The sequence below is a fragment of the Gobio gobio genome, assembly GCF_949357685.1.
Source record: "Gobio gobio genome assembly, chromosome: 13".
Taxonomy (NCBI): domain Eukaryota; kingdom Metazoa; phylum Chordata; class Actinopteri; order Cypriniformes; family Gobionidae; genus Gobio; species Gobio gobio.
The window spans coordinates 49,308,158-49,329,762 of NC_137106.1; the positions used below are offsets into that span (position 1 = coordinate 49,308,158).

Genomic DNA, 21,605 nt, shown 5'->3' on the forward strand with positions numbered 1-21,605 from the left:
GTCATTTTAGATTCAGGCTCAGTCTTAATGGCCTTCATTCATATGGTCACATGTGTGTTTGCTTTTTGTTTCAGGTGCAATCGAACTTGACCTGAATCGATTTCCTCGAGGTGCAAAGACAGCAAAGCAGTGCTCCATTGACATGGTCATTAATGAGCAAGATATGCCCATGGTCAACCTCTTCAAACAGAAGAGAATTAAAGGCTGGTGGCCGTTTGTGGCCCGTGATGAAAATGATGAGATGGAAATTACAGTAAGTGACCTGCAAATAAATATAATCATTACGAAATGAACAAATAGTAGTGATAATAGAAACATTTTCATCAATTGCTTCGCAAAATTATTCACTTTTCTGAAGAGCTTGCAAAGCCACAGGCTAGTGGTGCCTGCTGGTCTAAATGTTGTAAACCAATTGAGCATAAAATATTATAGCATATTTGAATGATTTCTTAAGGATCATGTGACACTGTAGACTGGAATAATGATGCTGAAAATCAGCATGTATGCCAATGTAACCGGTCCTACTCAGCCCTAGCGTGCTTCATGAGACCAGGGGAGTGAGGTTTACACACGCAGCTCTTACTGGCTTATGTCCATTACACTCACCCCCCCTAAACCTCACTCGCATCTGGGTCATGGCACCAAATGCAGCCGCTCCTACTTGACCCGCTCCGAGTGGGATTCGAACTGGAGTCTCAGGCATGGGAGGCGGGTTCGCTAACAAGGACACTAAAGACCGCAGCCTCTAGCGTCAGTTGCTAGCGCACCTCTTGAGGCCAGGGGAGTGAGGTTTACACACGCAGCTCTTACTGGCTTATGTCCATTACACTCAACCCTTAAGCCCAACTCCCATCCGGGTCACGGCACCAAATGTGACCAGTTCTACTCATGCTCAGAGCAAGATTCGAACCGGTGTCTCCGGCATGGGAGGTGGGCGCGCTAACAAGGACGCTAAAGACCGCAGCCTCTAGCGTCAGTTGCTAGCACACCTTTTGAGGCCAGGGGAGTGAGGTTTACACACAGAGCTCTTACTGGCCTATGTCCATTACACTCACTCCCCTACACCTCACTCCAATCCGCGTCATCTCACCAAATGTAACCGGTCCTACTCAACCTTCTCCGAGCAGGATTCAAACCGGTTTTCTGCATGGGAGGTGGGCGCGCTAACAAAGACACTAAAGACCACAGCCTCTAACGTTAGGGGAGTGAGGTTTACACACACAGCCTTACTGGCCAATGTCCATTACACCAAGACATACACAAACATCTGCCAGTGAGCATCCAAGCTGCGGCTGCACAAACGGACATACTTGAATTCCTGAAAGCAGATATAGACATGTGGTGCTGGGGAGGAGGAGGGTGAAAGTGATGTGAACACGTGAACTTACAGTGACACTAGCACTAGACCATTTAGATTCATTGGCTGAAGGATTACACATCAGGACCCATCAGCTCATGCCATGAAGTACACGAGGCAGTTGGCTGGTAGATTACACATGAAGTATGACTACTGTATGTGCAATATTCATTTTTATTCCAAACCAAAATTGAAAAATTCTCCCCTCTATGCTTTCAAATTCCAAATCTCATACGTCTGCATATTCAAACTCAGTTGCATGATGCACAACATTCTGAACAATACAAATCATATGGACTACTGTAATGATATTTTTATGGTGCTTTTTTAAAAAAATTTGGAGCTTGGTAGTAAAAATCATCTTTCAACTGTTCTTTGAACATTCTTCAGAATATCTTGCTTTGTGTTCAGTGAAAAAGAAAATCTTACAAATTGTAAACACATGAGAGTGAGTACATTACTTCTTTTTTTCTTTTTCTTTTTGTTGCATGATCTAACCCTGTGAATGATAAAATGTTACTCCTAAACCATTTCAGCATTTTTGCTCAGCTCTGATGTTTAGTTTAATGTGTTTTTAATCCCTTAAGGGAAAAGTAGAAGCAGAGCTTCACCTGCTGACAGGTGAGGAGGCCGAGAAGAGTCCTGTTGGTGAAGGACGCAATGAACCAGAGCCTCTAGAGAAACCCAAGTAAGAGCAACAGTTACACTTTTACATCTGACAATTTTTTACTTTCACTAAAGTCACATTTAGTTTGTTGAACTACACATTATACATCACTTTAAAAAATGTATGATAACACTTAAACAATTATATTTAAACACTATTTAAATTGGCACAAAAAACTCTCGTTGGAGTTTTTCAAATGCAAAGGTTTTAAGGGCTTTTACTTATTCTGATGAGCTAAAGCATTATGACCAGTAACAGGTGAAATTAATATTGTTGATCATCTTTTAACAAGGCCACATATTAAGGTCTAGGTAGATTAGATGATCAGCAAACAATCAGTTCTTGTAATCAACGTGTCGGATGAAGGAGAAAAGGTCCGGAATAAAGATCTGATGACCAAATTGTCATGGCAAGGCGATTGGGTCAGAGTATCTCTGAAACGGCAAAGCTTGTTGTTGCTCCTGTCAGCAGTGGTGATATTTTACCAACAGTGCCCGAGGAGGGATGAATAAATAAGAATGTAGCTAAATGTCTGCTAGAGTGGGAACCCATCAGCGATCGCTTAATCAGAGCAAGATTCAACTCAAAGTACTGTAAATGGACCATATTGCAGTGCTATGCTCATACCAATGAGGCAACAGATGAGGACAAAGATGACTGGTATGAGCAATTACAACAGGCCACCAGTAATGTCCCACAGCAGGATTTGCTCTTGATGATAGGAGACATGAATACCAAAGTAAGCTGTAATAATACCAGTGAGTTGGATATGGGGTATCTCAGTTGTGGAAAAATCAATGACAATGGAGAAAGACTTGTTGACTTCTGTCTTAACAACAGCTGTCTCATTGGGGGCACCATCTTTACTCATAGGGACATTGTCAAATTGAGATGGAGATCGCCAGATAACCACACTGTTAACCAAATTGACCATGTTGTCATCAATAACAAATGGCGCAGGCATCGATCCCTACTAAATTTGAGGGTACATAGGGGAGCAGATGTTGGCAGTGATCACTACTTGGTCATGAGGTAAAGCTAAAACACCAAAAAACAAAAAACACCAAAAGCAGCGAAAGATTCTTCATGCCAGCAAGTTACGGCAGCCAGAGACAGCGAAAACCTTTTCCATCAAATTGAGGAACCACTTTGAAGCACTAGCAGTTAAAGATGGACAAGAGCAAGAGAACGTGGATGATATATGGGGTAATATCAAGGAGGTGTTTACAGAGACTGCAAATTAAGTGATTGGCTACAAGAAAAAGAAGGACAAGGCATGGTTAACACCTGGTATTTGGAAGAAGATAGATGAAAGAAGAGTACCCAAGGAAAAACTATGGAGTGCTAGATAACCCAGACTCATTGAGCAAGCACAAGAAGAGTATAAGACCAGAGACAGAGAAGTAAAGAGGAGTGCTCGAAATGATAGGAGAACCTTTGTTGAGAAGCGGAACAGGCTGTAGAACGGGGAGAAATGAGTATTGTTTACAAGATCAAGCAGTTGAGTGGTCAAAACATAGTTCCAACCATCCTCAACCATCTGGAACCAGATGAGCCAGCCAATCCTGCTCCATCCAGTAATATTGAGGGAATAGACTGCCACCCTCCCACCAAAGAAGAGGTAGTGGATGATCTGATAAAGCATCAGGGATTGACTCCTTGCAAATAGAGCTGTTGAAGGCAGACACATCACATCTACACATCAACCAGCATGTTAACAGACTTTTTTCAGAAGATTTGGGAAAAAGACACTATCCCAGAGGATTGGAGCCAAGGTCTCATATTCAAACTGCCCAAGAAAGGACACTTCAGCAACTGGGACAACTGAAAGGGTATTACACTTCTTTCTATTGCCAGCAAGGTTTTCTGTAGGATCCTGTAGAAAAGGGTTGATAGTGCCATAGACCACAAACTGAGAGAATAACAAGTAGGTTTATGAAGGGGGAGAGGATGCATAGACCGGATATTTACACTGTGTAACATCATAGAGCATGTCTGGAATGGAACCGATTTTAAAGACTTCAAAAAGGCATTTGACAGTGTCCACCGATAGAGCTTATAGAAGATACTAAAAGCTTATGGAATACCATCCAAGGTTGTACAACTTTTTGGGAAGTTCTATGAACACTTTGAGTGCTCCATTATCCTTGAAGGTACATTGACAAACCTTAGAAGTCAGGTCTGGCGTACGGCAGGGTTCAATTCCTGATCACCATTGACTGGATTATGTATCAAACAACATCCGACCATGCCCGTGGCCTTCAATGGACTCTTATCTCTCATTTGGAAGACCTTCACTTCGCCGATGATCTAGTAGTACTATCAGCCCACATTCAGGAAAGGTCAGACTGAACAGATTTGCTAAACAGACCTGCTTACACATAAACAAGCAGAAGACACAGGCATGCGTATCAATGCTCCTGTCTCTTACCCAGTTACTATTGAGAGCCAATCGAGGATGAGAATGATTTCACGTATCTTGGCAGCGTCATTAGCACTGATAACGGAGCCCAAAAAAGACAACAAGGTCCGAATAAATAAAGTAAGAGGAGCTTTTTTGCAGACTCAGAACCATCTGAAGTCTAAACAGCTAAGCCTCAGAACAAAGCTCAAGCTTTACAACAGCAATGTTAAATCAGTTCTTCTGTGTGGCTCTTAATGTTGGAGAATATTGAAGCAAGATAGATGCCTTAGGAAGATCTGCTGGCCCAATATCATCTCTAATGTCAACCTGTTCAAAAAGACAAGATCCAAGAACATATCTCAGGAGATCAAGATACGCCAATTAAGATGGCTCGGACATGTACTCAGGATATCTCAGTAAAGGATACCTAAAGTGGCTTTGCATTGGACACCAAATGCAGGAAGTGCAAACGAGGCAGGCCAAGAACATGGCGATGGACAGCGGCCTTGTCTCATCAAGTAAGTCAAGAGGATCAAGTAATTAGTCAGAGGAGGGACAAAGACCAATCAGAGTACCTATGATGACACCGTCCACCGTCGAAAGCTCCTACAGTGGGTATGAGAGCGTTGGGAACTGGACCTTGGAGCAGTGGAAGAAGGTTGCTGGTCTGATGAGTGCCATTTTTCTTTTACATTTACCCGGGGAAGTGACGGCACCAGGATCACTGTGGGACGACGACAAGCCGGTGGAGGAAGTGTGAGGCACTGGACAATGTTCTGGTGGGAAACCCTGGGTCCGGCCATTCATGTGGACCTAAATATGCCACCTACCTAAACATTATGCAGAGCAGGTACAGCCCTTCATGACAGTGGCTCTTTCAGCAGGATAATGGTGCCACACAGCACACATGGTTCAGGAATGGTTTGAGGAACTTGATGAAGAGTTCAAGGTGATGCCCCCGGCCTTCAAATTCCCAAGATCCACTGGATGCACTGGACCAACAAGTTTTATCCACAGCGGCCAAACCTTGCAACCAAGACTTGAAGGATCTGCTACCAGAGACCACAGGACACCTCCAGGGCTTTTGTAGAGCCCAGGCCTCTGGGGGTCGGCACAGTTTTCGCAGCACGCAAAAGGACCAACAGCATCTTAGGCAGGTGGTCACAATGTTTTGGCTCATCAGTGTATATGTTAGATTCATGTTTTCCTTGTTTCCAATGCTTGCAGCATTGATTAAAGAGTACATTTCTAAAAAATACATAAATAGATACATAAAATAAAAATATCTGATTATTTCTTCCATGACACTAAATGTGTGGACAATTGTCTGTGCATCATAAATTAAGTAATAATATAACTACCCATTACGCACGTCTGAATAAATCGAGCATAAATCGAGAATAAATCCTAAAGCGTAATAATTATGACAGCTAAAGCTCGAGTTTTACCACAAGTTTTTCTTTGTCCCACCAGCCGTCCTGACACAACCTTCCTGTGGTTCCTTAGCCCGCTAAAGGCAATCCGCCATCTCGTCTGCAAACAATACAAGTGGCTGACCATCAAAATTGTGTTGGCTCTCTTGATATTAGCAATGCTGGGCTTGTTTCTGTACAGTATGCCAGGTTACATGGTGAAAAAGCTTCTAGGTGCTTGAAAAGCTTTCTCGACGCCTGCAGTTTTTGATATAACCTGGTACTTGTTTGTTGAAGTCATATGCATACGGATTTTGTTAAAATTCATTACTGCTTTAATGGGCAAAGCCCAACTGAGAACAAAGTTCATACATTTTTGGGAAATGCTGTAAAGGCATTTGGGGTTTTAGCTTTTCAAATTGTATTTGTTACTTTCCAACCAGAGTTGTTAGCTGTTTGTGTGTCAGATTTGTCTGCATATTCAATGCTGATGTAAAAAAAATTGTTTGTTTGGGGTTATCAGATTGTTGGAAGTAATTTCTTCAATGAAAGATGTGTTGTGTGCTTTGGCTTCTACTAATAAATCAGTAATAAAAATAAACTAAACACGCATTTTATTTATAACAGTTGATGAAAATCCTGCCACTTTTCAAGAACCAATCCAATCGTGAATTATCTTTGAGCGCAATTTCCTATTATTTTCCAATAAACAGGCACATCTAAAATCCATTGAAAGCATCAATTGAACAGCCATGTTTGTTCTCCATTAGCGATTCAACACTCGGGTTTCGTTGAACAGCTACTCTTGAACACTCGAGTCCATGCATGAGCACTAATGTACACATGAAGGCATGTTAATCCCTGCTTTGAACCTGCCAAAAGTGCATGCCATCAGTGAGACAAACATGTAAAAATTGTCTTTGTTCACAATTTTTAAAAGCTTGTTCAATGATTTTGTCCCACCAGCCGCCCTGACATTGCATTGCTGTGGTTCCTTAGCCCGCTAAAGGCCATCCGCCATCTCATCTGCAACCAATACAAGTGGCTGGTCATCAAAATCGTGTTGGTTCTGTTGATATTAGCAATGCTGGGCTTGTTTCTGTACAATATGCCAGGTTACATGGTGAAAAAGCTTCTAGGTGCTTGAAAAGCTTTCTCGACGCCTGCAGTATTTGATATTACTTCAAAGTTATTTCAGCTAGAATGATGTATTTGTTTGTTGAAGTCATCATACCTATTTTGTTTAGAAATCATTGCTGCTTTAATGGGCAACTAAGAACGTAAAGTTCATCATTTTTTGGGAACGGCTATAGAAGCATTTGCAGTTTTGGCTTTTCAAATTTGACCTGTTACTTTACAACCATAGTTGTTAGCGGTTTGTGTTTCAGAAAACGTACAAAATCCAAAAACATGTCTCATTTCTCTGCATATCCGATGCTGATGTATAATGTTTTTATATCGATTCGTTCGTTTCTGGGGTTATCAGATTGTTGGAAGTTATATTTCTTCACTGAAAGATGTGTTGTTGTGTGCTTTGGCTGCTACTAATAAATCAATAATAAAACAAAACGTGCATTTTATTTATTAAAATTTTTCTGCACCTATACTCGAACCAATCCAACCGTGAAATATCTTTGAGCGCAATTCCTATTCAATATTTTGTAGCATTTAAAATCCATTGAAAGCATCAATTGAACAGCCATGTTTGTTCTCCATTACAGATTCAACACTTGAGTCTATGCATGAGCACTAATGTACACACGAAGGCATGTTAATCACTGCTTTGAACCTGCCAAAAGTGCATGTCATCAATGAGACAAACATGTAAAAATTGTCTGTGTTCACAATTTTTAAAAGCCTGTTCAATGATTTTGTCCCACCAGCCGCCCTGATATTACATTGCTGTGGTTCCTTAGCCCGCTAAAGGCCATCCGCCATCTCGTCTGCGACCAATACAAGTGGCTGGTCATCAAAATTGTGTTGGTGCTGTTGCTTCTGGCCCTTCTGGCCCTGTTCCTCTACAGTATGCCTGGCTATATGGTCAAGAAACTCCTGGGCGTCTGAGAGGAGAAAGCAGTAGATTCATTTAGTACAGGGGTGGGGAACGTTGATCCTGGAGGGCCACTCTCTTGTACCCCTTTTCCACCAAGGCAGTGCTGGTTCTGGTGCGGAGCCAGAGTCTAGTTTCCAATCGGTTCTTTGTGGAAAGACAAACCGGTTCTTAGAAGGCTCTCAGTCGCACTAGCACTGGCTCTGAACTAGCACCCGGTTCATTCTGGTGGAAAAGGGCTATTGCAGAGTGTAGCTCCAACCCTAATCAAACACACCTGAAGCGAATCAAGGTCTTCAGGATTACTAAAGTTACAGGCAGGTGAGTGTTTTCTTCAGGGTTGGAGCTAAACTCTGCAAGAGAATGGCCTTCCAGGATCAGCGTTCCCCACCCCTGATTTAGTAGCTTAATCTCTTCCACATCCTACGTTTTAAATGCATGATTTGTATGTCTGCATTTGGCAAAATAAAGACATCAGTTAACAGTGTCTTGTTTTTCATTGTTGCGTTCAATGTTTTAGGCTAGTGGGAGTTTAGAGAATGATTGCGTTTTATTTTTGGTGGAGAAACATATACAACTCACTTTAGCCTTTCATAGGTTCTCTGCAATCCAGTTTGTAACTAAAATAGAGATGTTATTAAAGGACAACTCCGGTGAAAAATGAACCTAGGGGTGATTAACACATGGTAACCAAGTAGATCGTTCTCTGGGATGGGTTTTGTAAAGAGTTTTATCTCTAAAAACAGATTAGCTTATAACGCTAGTATATGGGGCATAGAATAAGTCAAATTAAATCGCCTTAAATTAAATTGTCCTATAATGTATAGGTCAAAGTACAACCCTGTATTTTGTTGGTTTAGCTCAACTGTATCACTGCAAACTCCCCTAAAACGACTGACTGACTCGAGCCTATACAGTACAGGTACTTAAGTCTCATCCAGATTATAAACCTTATTTCATTTGGGAGCCATGCATTGAAACTTTGCTGCTCCGATGTACGGCGTCTGGGCTCAAGAGGAACAATGGGCCAATAACTGTAGCCATAAACATGGAGTCTGGCCGTAAAAAGTATCCACACATCCCATGACAGATTGCTTAGAGCCAAAATGCACAATAAGTGTGAGTTTTACAACCATGGTGTCTTTTTACCCCCAAAATGTCCTGTTATTTCCTTCAGGTAGGCCGACACCCGTCTCTCAAAACTATACAGTATTCATATTTGATAATCGACTCTGTAGTTCATACACCAAAATATCTTTCTAAACAGATTTTTATTCAGACGCTTCTCTCAATATAACCTTGACACCCTTGTACAAGATGCATGAATGTATGTCAGCATCATAAATGGCATGCAATGCTTTTTGATGTTGTTTGAATGAAGACTTTAGCAGGTTTGCTCAAGCCGTCCTGTTGTCCACGTCTACCACGTCTTTAGTGACGTTTGGACATTGCACTCAGGCCAATTTAATATTATGGGTCACAACCAAAAATGTCAAATGATATGGAAACGGATATGCATATGAACACGTGTTTTGGAAGCACTGAAGGATTTGTAGGAAAGACATTTTTAGGTGCGGAGGCTCCTATTGAAACCGTTATTATTATTCTGCCATTAAAGTCTATGGCAGCCCATAGAACCGTTTGCGGGAAAGTTATGAAATTTGGCACACAGATAGAGGACTGGCCCAACATTCACCACACCAATTTTGGAGTCTTTAAAACAATCCCTCTGGCGCCACCACCTGTCCAAAGTTTCACTCATATTTATGCTAATAACCTTTGAACCCTAAGGGATAGAAACACAATTATTTTTACCCTCTGATTTCTTGGCTCAAGACGATTTGATTGCATCCTGTGACGTAATTTTCCGTCATGAAAACGTTCCCGCCATTTTGAATTTTCTGAAAAACCTACTTTTGCGAACTCGTCCTAGGCCGTTGCTCCAATTTTCACAAAAATTGAACCAGATCATCTTCAGACCCTGCTGACAGAAAGTTATGGAATTCAAGTTGATTCGTCGAATCGTTTTCGATAAACACGCAAACAAATTTTATGTAGCGGTTGCAAAAATACAAATAAGGCTATATCTCCTTTATCGTATTCTTTAACGCTTTATCGTAATCAAACCAAACTTGGTACATGTCATCACAAGCATGACTTGAGGCAACATGCAGCGTTTCGGCGCAGCGCCACCTACTGGTCCGGAGATACAAAAAATTGCTATTTTGGCTTATAACTTCTGAACTGTTGAATTTCAATTTCAGATAGATTTAGGACGACATGCAGAGTCTGATATCCAATTTTACCATATCGGCCATTTTGAATTATGTGCTAAAATGCTGTATTTTATGAACACATGAACGGATTGTTATGAAACTCGGTTTGGGTCATCAGCACGATGCCCTGAAGTAGCCTGAAAAGTTTAGAAACAGCTCCACCAAGTGGAGAATTTTTTCCCCAAACGCTGGGTGTGATTGACTTATTTTCATGGGAGGAACTATTTTTGTCTCCTGAATCCTTGCCGAGTCCAACAATACAAGACTTGCCAGGTTTCAGCGTGTGGTTTGTGCATCGTGGTAATTTAGCGCTTTAAAAACATTAGCTGATATCTTTGTAACCGCTAGTATGATCGAGACTAAACCAGCGTCAGAAGTTCGTAAACATAGGTCGATAGCTGAACTCACATGCCCAAATGTCAAAATATTGATAGTAAAGGGGAGTAAAATCCAATCATAGTCAGGTGTCAGTCATTTTTTTACATGTTTTTTCATATATGTCTATAACCCTAAAACGAAAGGAGATATTTTCACCAAAATTGATACACACATGTAAGGGCTCACTCCGATGACACGTATACAATTTTTTTTAGGATTGTGCCTCTTGGTGGCGCTATAATAGAACAAAACATGAAATTCCCTTAGACTACAATGCATTTTTCAGCCTTTTTGCCTTAAATCATCTTTAAATGTGTTTAATTGCTCATTGCTGCCGTTTATCTGACACTCCCAGCCATTTTGGCATGGCTTGTCTTCTTATTTGCGCTTGGCCCCGGTATTGCTGTATATATTTATATTATATGTATTTATATATTATAGCTATATTCTTGTCACAGATCCAGAGTTATTGGGGGGATGGACGAACAAACAAACAAACAAACAAAAACAAAAATTTGTGGCCAATTCTTAACTCATTTAATGCACGGCCTCAGTTACCTTTTTATTGTTTAGTCAAAGTTATTATTTGGCTTTTTTGTTGAGATCTTCAACTGAGTTTTTCATGGCTTGTTTAACACTTACCCTTAAAGACGATATACATCAAATTTTCCTTGCACGACTGTTGCGTTTAATTGTAGTGCCCTCTATGGGCAGAATTAGACAGAATTTGGCATGAACCCTCAGAATATCCTGCTGTCTGTGTGTATGAAGTTTCATTAAGATCAGACAATGCATTAAACAAAATATAGGACATTTAAATAGGCAATGCAGACCATTTAATTAGCATTGATCTTTGACAACTCAAAATCCTTTTGATAACATTAGACGGTTTGAGAATTCTGAACTAAAAAAGCAAATATATTTTAAAATGAGTTATTTTATGCATTATACAGCCATCCTAGTGTCGGACAGACGTGTGGGTGTGATTTGAGAGCTTGGCTTTTTTTTTATAGAACGCCCAGAATTGTTTTAGTGCAGCAAAAAATTATTAGCAAAACTGTACAAAATACCAAATTATTTTTATGAACATTTTGGCCGATAATTCTTTATATTTGAAAGCTGATGAACGTTATGTTATATTGGCCGATAAATCTAAATCCAAATTTTTAACATTTTTAAAAGCCTGATTACAAAAACAAAAGCCTCAGCATTAAAATCCATGTCCCAGGCACACAATAATATTCTTATTATGATTTTATGTAGCTGATATGACAGACTTGCGCTGCACATGTTGCTCTTAACCGTATTTTCCTTTTTTTTTTAAGTGATTTCAATCATATAATCAAGCAATTCAAACTAGGGATGCACCGATAGGATTTTTTGGGGCTGATACCGATTTTAACAAACAATTATTGGCCGATATTTGTCACTTGCCCTCTTATTTGAAATTGTCATTAAAATAGAGCGTTTTGATCATGTTTTAAATCAGCAAAGCTCTTAAAAAACATACTTTAACTTATAACCTACTACCTAGTTTATTGCTTCATTATCAAATCATTTCTAATAAAAATAGATTGGATCCTTTTAACATTCAGCTGGCCAACATATATATATATATAAAATACACACACACACACACACACACACACACACACACACACACACACACAACAGAAAATATGAAATAAACAGTGCTTTTTAAGTAGGTTTAATGTTAAATAACACTGCATATTCTTCACTGTATGGATGAAATGCATACATTATTACATTGCTCTTCTGTACAACATTAATCCTGTCACAATTACCTCGTTAAACTGAACTTTTATTTTGCCGGGTTGTCGTGTGCTTCGAGTTCCTGTATGTGTTTATGATAAGATGTTAGATTTTGTCGAATGAAACGGTAAAATGTGACTGGAGATGCATTCATGTCTTCATATTGAGGTGGCAGAGGGAGATTGATCAAATAAATCACTGCATCCCTAATCAGGGCTCCAGACCTTTTTTCCTGCTGGTGCGACTGAATCTGTTTGGAGCTTGCACTGGTGCCCAACTGATAAACATTCACCATGGATTTAATGTAGTAACACCCCATGGTATTGATAGAAATATATAGAATATATATAGAAATAGTCAAATGTTCATTCGTTAGATTATTAGATTATTCATCTCAGGGTTCGTCCAACCTTTTGGGAGTGAAATTTAAGCACTTTTCAAGTGTTTTACACTTTTTCCACCACTTCAAAGCTCTAAATATTATCCGATTTTAATATTATTTTTGTAAAGCTAAAATTTTAAAGGTTCTGGCCACTTTATGGCAAAAAAAATACCACTATAACCAGTAGGTGGTGGCATTGGAGCACTTATTTGACATTTCCACTACTTAATACAGGGGTCTCCAAACTCCTGCAGAGTTTAGTTCCAACCCGATTAAACACACCTCAACCAGCTAATTAGTCTAATTAGGCCCTAGTTAGACACTGATTAGCTGGTTCAGGTGTGTTTATTTGGGGTTGGAGCTAAACTCTGCAGGACAGTGGCCCTTAATATATGGAAAAAAGTAGGAAGTCACAAAGTCTCATGAAAAACTAAAACTTATCTTCAAATTGTGACTGGATTACACAGAAAACAAGTAAAGAGTGTTCCTTTTAGTTAAGTATAGTTAAGTATTAGTTAAGAACGTGGAATATTACAATTTTAGGTTTTTGCACATTACTGTTGTTAATAAAAGTTCATTTTTTCTGCATAATTCAAGCTCAGAGCTTCACTGTTAAATTTTATTAGTAACTGGACTTATTAACAAAATGCAAAAAAATAGTAATTTTATGATAAAATTAACCTCATGATACATTTTCCTCCAGCTCCACCAAATCAGGTGCTGGCGCCACCATCTGTAGAACTGAGTGGCTCTGCTCTCAAATGTTATTATGTATTATCAAAGTATTTATTAGTAATACAGTGGAAAGTAGTAGATTTGGTTAGCATGTTGATTTACAGTGTGCGCCCCTAAATTTTCTGGTTGTGCCCCTAAAATGTTCAGTTGGGGGCCAGTGTGCTCCTAGTGAAACCAGTTAGATTCAAACCCATCATGGTGAACAGTGCGCATATGAAGTGTCTCAGCTCAAGGATATAATACATTAACCCCCGGTTTCACAGACAATGCTTAAACTAATCCTAGACTAAAATGCATGTTTGAGCCGTTTTAACTGAAAGAATCTTGCACTGACAAATCTTAAAATATGTCAGTGGCATTGTTTTGTCTCAAGATGCACACCAGCAATGTTTTTTTCTTGGGCACGTTTATAAAAGTTACTTAAATGTCCTAATTGAACTAAGGCCTAATCCTGGCTTAGTCTAAGCCCTGTCTGTGAAACCGGGCCTATATATCAGCTTTAATATATCGGAAAATTTCTCTTATCAGGCTGATCAATATCATTAAAACCACTTCAGCTCTGCACCCCCTCACTGACCCACCCGTGTGATCATAATCATTTGAAAAAATCTGTAAGTTGTGCAGCACAAAACTAGACATATACGGTATTGTTTGAAAGATTAGAACCTCAGCTTTCATGATAACCCAACCACTTGCATTTATGTTACATAGAAAAATATAATATTCTTTATATCCCCCCTGCAATGACCCCCCTTGAGAAAATCAAATAAAATTTCATATTTATATCACACAATCTCACCAAAATTAGACAAGTGTGCAGTTTATTTCACCGATCCAACACTTTACGGTAACGTTATTATCAAAAGAATCACGAAGATGGAAATGACTCCTTTGAACAAGCTAACACGAGTCATTCCTGTTCGGATCATTAACGTGTTGTGGAGCTAATAGCCACAAACGCTATATCGGCTCATTCCTTAGGTTGTTTTCTTCAAAATGAGACCATTTTCACATGTGTGTGAGCGAGCACGGCCAAACCACACTGTGATATGTCGCCGATGTCCAGATCAAAACAAATACTCTTATTATCCTTAGTTTTGACCGTCTTTGTTAGCCGTGTTTTTGATGATATCATCAAGCATTGTGCCATCCGTCAAAAAAGCTGTGTATCTCAGCTCACTATAGACATGTCGATCATGCTTCTAGACCAATCAGAGCCAGAGATCTCCCTTTACAAAGTTGAGGAGGCGGAGCCTTCTTTTCGATTTCCCAGCGGCAGGCGTCAATCAATGCAGATGAGGAGGAGCTATTAGATAGTTTGCACAGATTCATCTCAATAACTTTTTTTGGGAAGGAGATAAAGAAAATTATTTTTCCCTCTGTTTACTGACACCTAGTGGAATCAACAGAAATACACCAAACAGCCATTTAAAATAACAAATTAATTAAAAAATATGACTTTTTATCTGTTTATCATAAAATTGTGAATAAATACAAAATAATACATGCAATAAAAGTGTTTTCTGTAAAATGAGACTCCAATGTATGCGAGTAGGGCGCTCTTTTAAATTCAGATATGCCTAATTCTGTAACAAAATCTAAATATGTTGCAGAGCTGAAGTGGTTAAAAATGAACATATCGGCCGATATATCGTGCATCCTTAAGTATTTTACACAGATTGCTGGAGTTGATTGCCTTTTCTATGGCACATACCAGTATTTTTTAACTACTGAAGAAGAAAAAAAGTGGTTAACATGAGCCAAAACCACCAGCACGCAAACATCTCTCCACACAACATGACGACAGTGAACAGGATTTAAGATAGAATTCAAAACCTTTATTACAAAAATAAGTTACACTCACCTCATTTTACAGTATAAAACAATTTATTTGCTGGAATGCAAAAACGTTGTTGGCCACCAACAATAGTTTAAAACTGCTCACATCTTTTCAAAAGGTTGCAATGTTACAGCTTTATCGAGAGGGAGTTAACTGTGTACAAAACCGGTTGAATGGTTCGGTCACCTGCTTGCTATATATGGAATATAAACTGAAGCTGCAGTGTCCCTTTTCCTGCAGACACAAGTTCATCTCTTGCCTGTGATGATGGCGGCAAGCATTAAAATTGATCGTTCGACAATAGTCATGATTGATTATAAAACCGACATAATTCATGGAACGGGCGTTCTCGAAAAAAGGACACTGCAGGGCTTAGCAAATGCAGCGGATGCATTTGGGATGTTTAAGCCAATACAAAAGTAACATTTTATTCCAAACTATCATACAATCATACACCCAGTAACTACATAATCTGAAGAAGCAAGGCAGCTAATTCAGCTGAAAGGAGGATAAAAGCAGGGCTTGTTCCAGCTCATCACATGAGATTCATTTTGCATGCCCAGTTTCACTGTTTGCAATGTCAGAGCAGCAGCGGATTGACTATATTACATTAAGAATATCTGCTGAGCTGCTGCCCTTGTGCATATTTCATAAGAAACAAGCCCTGCTCCTATGCTTTTTTTTTTTGTTTGTTTTAAGTGTCCCTATTTACAGTACAGGCAGGGTAGTTGAATCCTCTCTACTGAGGTAGTTAACCGACCCTTAAAAAGACAAGTTCTGAAAAGAACCACGTTCCTGGAATGCCTGACTTGTCCATGCGAGGTGGTTACACCAAAAACCCGCAGATGTTCTCTACCAGAATCCAAACGTTTTAGGCTAACATGGACATTCCCACAAAAAAAAAAAAAAAAAAAAATGTAGTTAGCACAAAAATATACATCAGCATCAAGCTCCTCTGAGCCACTTCAAACACAGGAGAAAAAGAAGAAGAAAAAAAACAGAAAGTGCAAAACAAATCTGACGTGTTGGTATCCTTGAGAGTCCCAAAATGTGGCATGTTTAGGCGTGGCTATGTAACCGGGGGCAGTTGCGAGTTCATTGATTTAGATGGGCTCCGAATGGGAAAATGGCAAGTTGGGGATTTTTTTTGTTGTTGTCGGGAGTGGCAGTACAGGAGATATGCTTCAATACAGGCTGGAATATCATTGAGTTTAACCTTATGAACACTGGTAGCATCCGGTGTAACCCCATACAACAAGTCAGTCTTCATACTACCTGGTCAGGACCAGCCTCGACCCCCTTTCCCTGGAGGAACAAAAAGATACGCATGCTTTATTTATGCAAACACAAACGGTATATAATCAGTCAGCTTCATGCAGGACCTTTACAACAGAAGCACAGGAGACGGTCATCCAAAGCCTCGGAAAATACGGCCCATTTTAAAAGGGACATGATCTTAAGACATCCGTGGCACAATATCCGTGTTGATATTAATCTGTGTGCTAAAGAAGCTCAGTTTCATTGGAGATGCATTACAGCAGAGGCTGAAAGATCAGGGCCTGTATTCTTAAAGCTCCTAATTTACCGTAAAAACTTCGCTTGAGGACCGATCTGAGAGCAACTGAGCAGGGAAAATACAGAAACTTTTATCTTACCAAGTCTTCTGAAGACTGTGATTGGTCGGTTGTTTTAAGTGTAGAGTCTATATAAACCTTAACTTTGAAATTACAGGCTTCCTTTTTCCTGTTATACCGTACTCCCTCTCACACGTGTAATATACTTTAGTTTTTATTTTCCATGCTGTTAATTCTGTACTTAACTACTTAAGCTCTGGGACCATTTTTGGGGATTTCCGTCTGGATTTGGCCGATCCAAATTGAAAAGCTTCCCATACACACGTAGTGTCTCTAAATACACAATACTGGAGTCATTTTAAAGCAAACACTTTGAAGTTTCATAAAACACTGCTAAAAGTGATAAACATGTAAGTATGTTGTCTAAGCTGTAATAACCCCCCCCCAAAAGAGGCGATTTTTGATTTTTTTAGTTATAAATTCAGTTTTGAAAGTGTGTAATTTATGTGTGCTTTATAGGGGTGTAACGGTACACGTATTTGAACCAAACCGTTTCGGTACGGGGCTTTCGGTTCGGTTTCTGAATGCAGTCTTTAACAGTTAACAGTCGGCTTGTTTTAAGCACGGAACACACTTCGATGCTAGTTCCCACACGAACATATTAAGTATTCAGTCCATTTTATTATGAAATTCAAATGATAAATGTCGTTTTGACGCTCTTTAATGTGGCATGATTGATCACAGTTCAAACGGCCGCGATCATCTGTGAAGGCGATCGATCATCTCTTACTAAAGAATAAACATGAATGAACACCTGAAGGTATGCTGAGGATACATTACAACTTACTGTCATTTATACTACGGGGCCGTTGAATGCTTGAATCTGATTGGCTGATGAAAGTTCTGAGGTGTGCAATTATTTTCTGGGAGACACACAGCGAACGTACTTCCAGGCAGCTCTTGACCGCATTACAGTTCCATATCACTTCGCATAGTTAACTGTAATAACGGAGATTACAGGACTGAAAAACAACAATATGACAGACGATTTTCCTAAAGTAAATCTTAATATTTACGGTGAATATAAAACGTTCAACAACTGGGCAGAAGCAGTATTAGACAGTCCAGATGAAAACCAACAGACGGAAGCGGACATCAAAGGCAAGCTTTTCTGTCTCATTACTGAAATCACACACACTCGCACACGCACTACAGTTTGCACAGAAAGGTGTCAGCGCTGCCCTGACCATTTGATCAGTTAGCCTATATAGTGGAGCAACTTAAAGGCTACACGTGACATTTTTTCACTAGCGAGGTAATAACAGCGCTGTTTAGAGACGCACAGAGGCAGCCTAATTCACACAAGCACCCTCTCTCTCTCTCTCTCTCTCTCTCTCTCTCTCTCTAATAACTTCATTAATAACTGCAGTAGAATGCTATCAATGGCTCAAGCCTTCGTTAACAGCTTTAAAATGACGTTTCGGAACTAACAAAAGAGCCATTGGATGAGACGCGGAAGAAATAGTCCTACTCACAATAGCGATTTAAGTACAAAAACCGGACGAATCCCTTTAAATATATCTTCGGATCGATGTCTTGAGGTGTGGTAACCGTAGTATAAGCGGAATAATTGACGACGGGCCGTTCAATTATTAGAACAATAACGCATCACCACCTCGGGTGTGCATTATTGTTCTAATAATTGAACGGCCCGTCGTCAATTATTCCTTACGTATATATGTGGTGTAATCGCGAAATCAGTGTTTCAGCGGCGGAAAGACGTCAATAAAACTGCTGTAAACTAAACAATGTCATGTAGCATCACATTTACCTCAGAAGTCATCACAATGCCCACAATTTTATTCACGAGAGAAATCATCTTTCACTAAATATATGCTCTATATTAGCCGTTATATTCATTATATTCTACTTAACTTGTTAGGGATGTCTTGATTATTTCATGCATGTTAAATAAACCTGTCATGAAAATGACAGACACTGTGTATAAATGATTATATTTCAACAACGAATTGGAGAATAAACTATTTTATAATTAGATTTTGAAGTTAATGCAAAAATTGCCTCATGTGAAGTTTACATGTTGCCACACAATGTGTTATTTGAGTGTTGATTATTATACCTAAAAATAAATAGCAACTGAATTTAGGCGAATAGTTTGGTCTCTGTTGTTAACCTTTAATATTAATGTGCAAGTAAGGGCTCCCTATATAGTTTACAGCATTATCTTCAATAAACTTTTAGCTATAATTTAATTCATTTAAGGACAGACACTTATTTTTCAGGTAAACCACTGTTTAATAAAATAAATAATAAACAATTTTGTAAAACTGCTGTACCGAACCGTGATTTCAAAACCGAGGTACGTACCGAACCATCAGTTTTGTGTACCGTTACACCCCTAGTGCTCTAGCACCCTGCAGACAGTTTGGGCTGTTTCCACTAGACTCCAGAAAATACTGGAAAAAATTATTGTCTGTATCATGTATGCAAGATTTATTCAAATGGATCTGAAGGGAGGACCCCTAATATTGCATTTATACCACAGGCGGAAATTACATCATAAAAGGTCATATTCCTCCAGTCAGATTAATTTTAATAAATCTAGCATAAGATGCTTTCTGAATTACTTTCTTCTTTACTAGGAATTTCTCTTTCATTTTAAGAGGAAACGCCCACCTTTCTTAGAATTGTGTCACTAGGAGCTACTCATTGCATTAAAGGGGGGGTGAAATGCTGTTTCATGCATACTGATCTTTTTGCACTGTTAAAGACTTGGATTCCCATGCTAAACATGGACACAGTTTCAAAAGCTAAGGTGGACGTTTGATGGGAGTATTTCTTTGCCAAAATTAGTACTTCCTGTTAGTCATAAGTTTAGGAAAGTTTTTTTCGATCATGGGTCCGCTTGACGTCAACAGGGCGGAATTTCCTTGTATGGGCCGTACGGACAATTCTACCGGAAGAGCGCGCGCGAGAGAGAGAGAGCGTGAAAGCAATAGGCTACGCCCATCAGAGCGCTGGCTCGTACAGATGGAATTTGCTTTTCCGGATCAGCAACTGAGTTGCGCAAATATTTATGTCTGTTTCCTGCATTTCGGTGCCGATTGTTTTATAAACAAGGCCCAGTTCGACGACGGATTTTCAGATCGCCTAATACTGAAGGATGGAGCGGTCCCAACGATAAAGGTCCCAACGTTGGAACTGCAGGTTTGACTGCTTCAAATGTCTGTTTTTGCCTATGCCCATCAAGTAACGTTAGCCCAAACATGATCACGTATTGATCAATGGAGCATGCGATGTATAGTGTGTGTACATTTGTTTAGCTGGCCACTATATGTGTATGTTTGTGTATTGTAAAAGCACTCCAAACAACAATACACAAAGAATGGGGAAATATGTTGAACTAAATAAGCGCGGTTCTTCATTCAAATGCGCTACTATTCCATGTCTTTCTATGTAAACACTAGCCTGACGCGCAAAACCAGTCCGCTTACTACAAATCATGTCTACACAAACCACGCGTAAACACACACACACACACACACACACACACACACACACACATTGTAACACTCGCGCTTGACATGGTGTTCTAAATAACACAAGCCGCTAAACATATTATATAGTTAGTGTAACTTATACCACATAGTTGACGTCCTGCTCTAGCCGTTTTTGCTGCTGCTCCTGTTCAACTTCAGCCTCTGGGTCTGATTCCGGATCATAGATGAATGGCTGTATCTGATTAAAAGCCATTTTTTATGTTGAATAAAGTTTCCCCCCGCTTTTAGGGATGACGCAGCTTTCAGACGCACTCAACACAGTAACAGCGGCGCGCGCTCGACATTCTTTAGCTCCGCCCACACAATACGCCCCCAGCCGCACTGCTTTTTTCGGAAAGACTCGGAACAGCGCATCTTCCTTTTATAATTATAATAAAAATAAAGACTTTTCGGAGATATGCAGGATGCAGTGCTACTCTATAGGTACTCAAGATTGACATGAGTGCCCCCCCTCCCCCCCTTAAGATTTTGGTAACACTTTACAATAATGTTCATTAGCTAACATTAACAAAGATAAAAAAGTGCAGTTCATTATTAGTTCATGTCCATTTCAACATTTACTAATACATCATTAAAATATTGTTAACATAAGTTAATGCACTGTGAACTAACATGAACAAACCATGAACAGCTGTATTTTTATGAACTATTGTGATCAAAAATTAACTATTGCTGAACAGAGGTGTTGTTCATGGTTAGTTAATGTTAACTAATACAACCTTATTGTAAAGTGTTACCAAGATTTTTCAAGAATACAGGCCCAGATTATCAGCCAATTGGGTTTCCTAAAGAGTCGATCTTTAGACTAGTTATACAATCCTCTGAGTGTAAGAGAGTTAATACAGGCGTTTTAAAAGCCTCTCATTTAAACTTCAGTAGCAAAAACAGTGCGTAAGTTTGTTCAAATGGTAAGTTTACATGATGATTAAATAATCTTCCATTTGTTCAATTAGTAAAAACATGCAGGGGTTGTTTTAAACCAGATTTGTAGTGTTTTTTTTAAATGTTGCATTTGGAGAATCTACTTTGCAGAAATGTTTCTTAAAGGAAAGTGCCCTATTTCAGAGCAAATACTAGTGATTCACCAATAGTTTTTTTTACTTAAACTGAAAATAACATTTGGATTCAGCTAAAAACCAAAAAAAAAGTACTTAATCAAACGTATTTAATAATCAA

The 21,605-nt window shown here is 39.3% G+C and overlaps 2 protein-coding genes across 3 annotated transcripts in view; one reads left to right on the plus strand and one right to left on the minus strand.

The window, feature by feature from the left end:
- LOC307135820 (otoferlin) overlaps positions 1–7,904 on the plus strand; it is a gene marked incomplete at both ends in the record, with an annotated part of 60,854 nt that extends 52,950 nt beyond the window's left edge. The window contains 3 exons of the mRNA XM_079832497.1: positions 75–253; positions 1,945–2,045; positions 7,724–7,904. Coding sequence (XP_079688623.1) covers positions 75–253; positions 1,945–2,045; positions 7,724–7,904 — 461 coding nt within the window. The remainder of the gene's footprint in view (positions 1–74; positions 254–1,944; positions 2,046–7,723) is intronic.
- A 7,348-nt stretch (positions 7,905–15,252) lies between these two features.
- Positions 15,253–21,605, minus strand: part of syncripl (synaptotagmin binding, cytoplasmic RNA interacting protein, like) — a 44,902-nt gene continuing 38,549 nt past the window's right edge. The window contains exon 12 of one of the 2 annotated variants that reach the window (XM_079833465.1): positions 15,253–16,579. In XM_079833465.1, coding sequence (XP_079689591.1) covers positions 16,541–16,579 — 39 coding nt within the window. In that variant the 3' untranslated portion in view covers positions 15,253–16,540. The remainder of the gene's footprint in view (positions 16,580–21,605) is intronic. The other variant, XR_013817784.1, reaches the window with a different exon arrangement.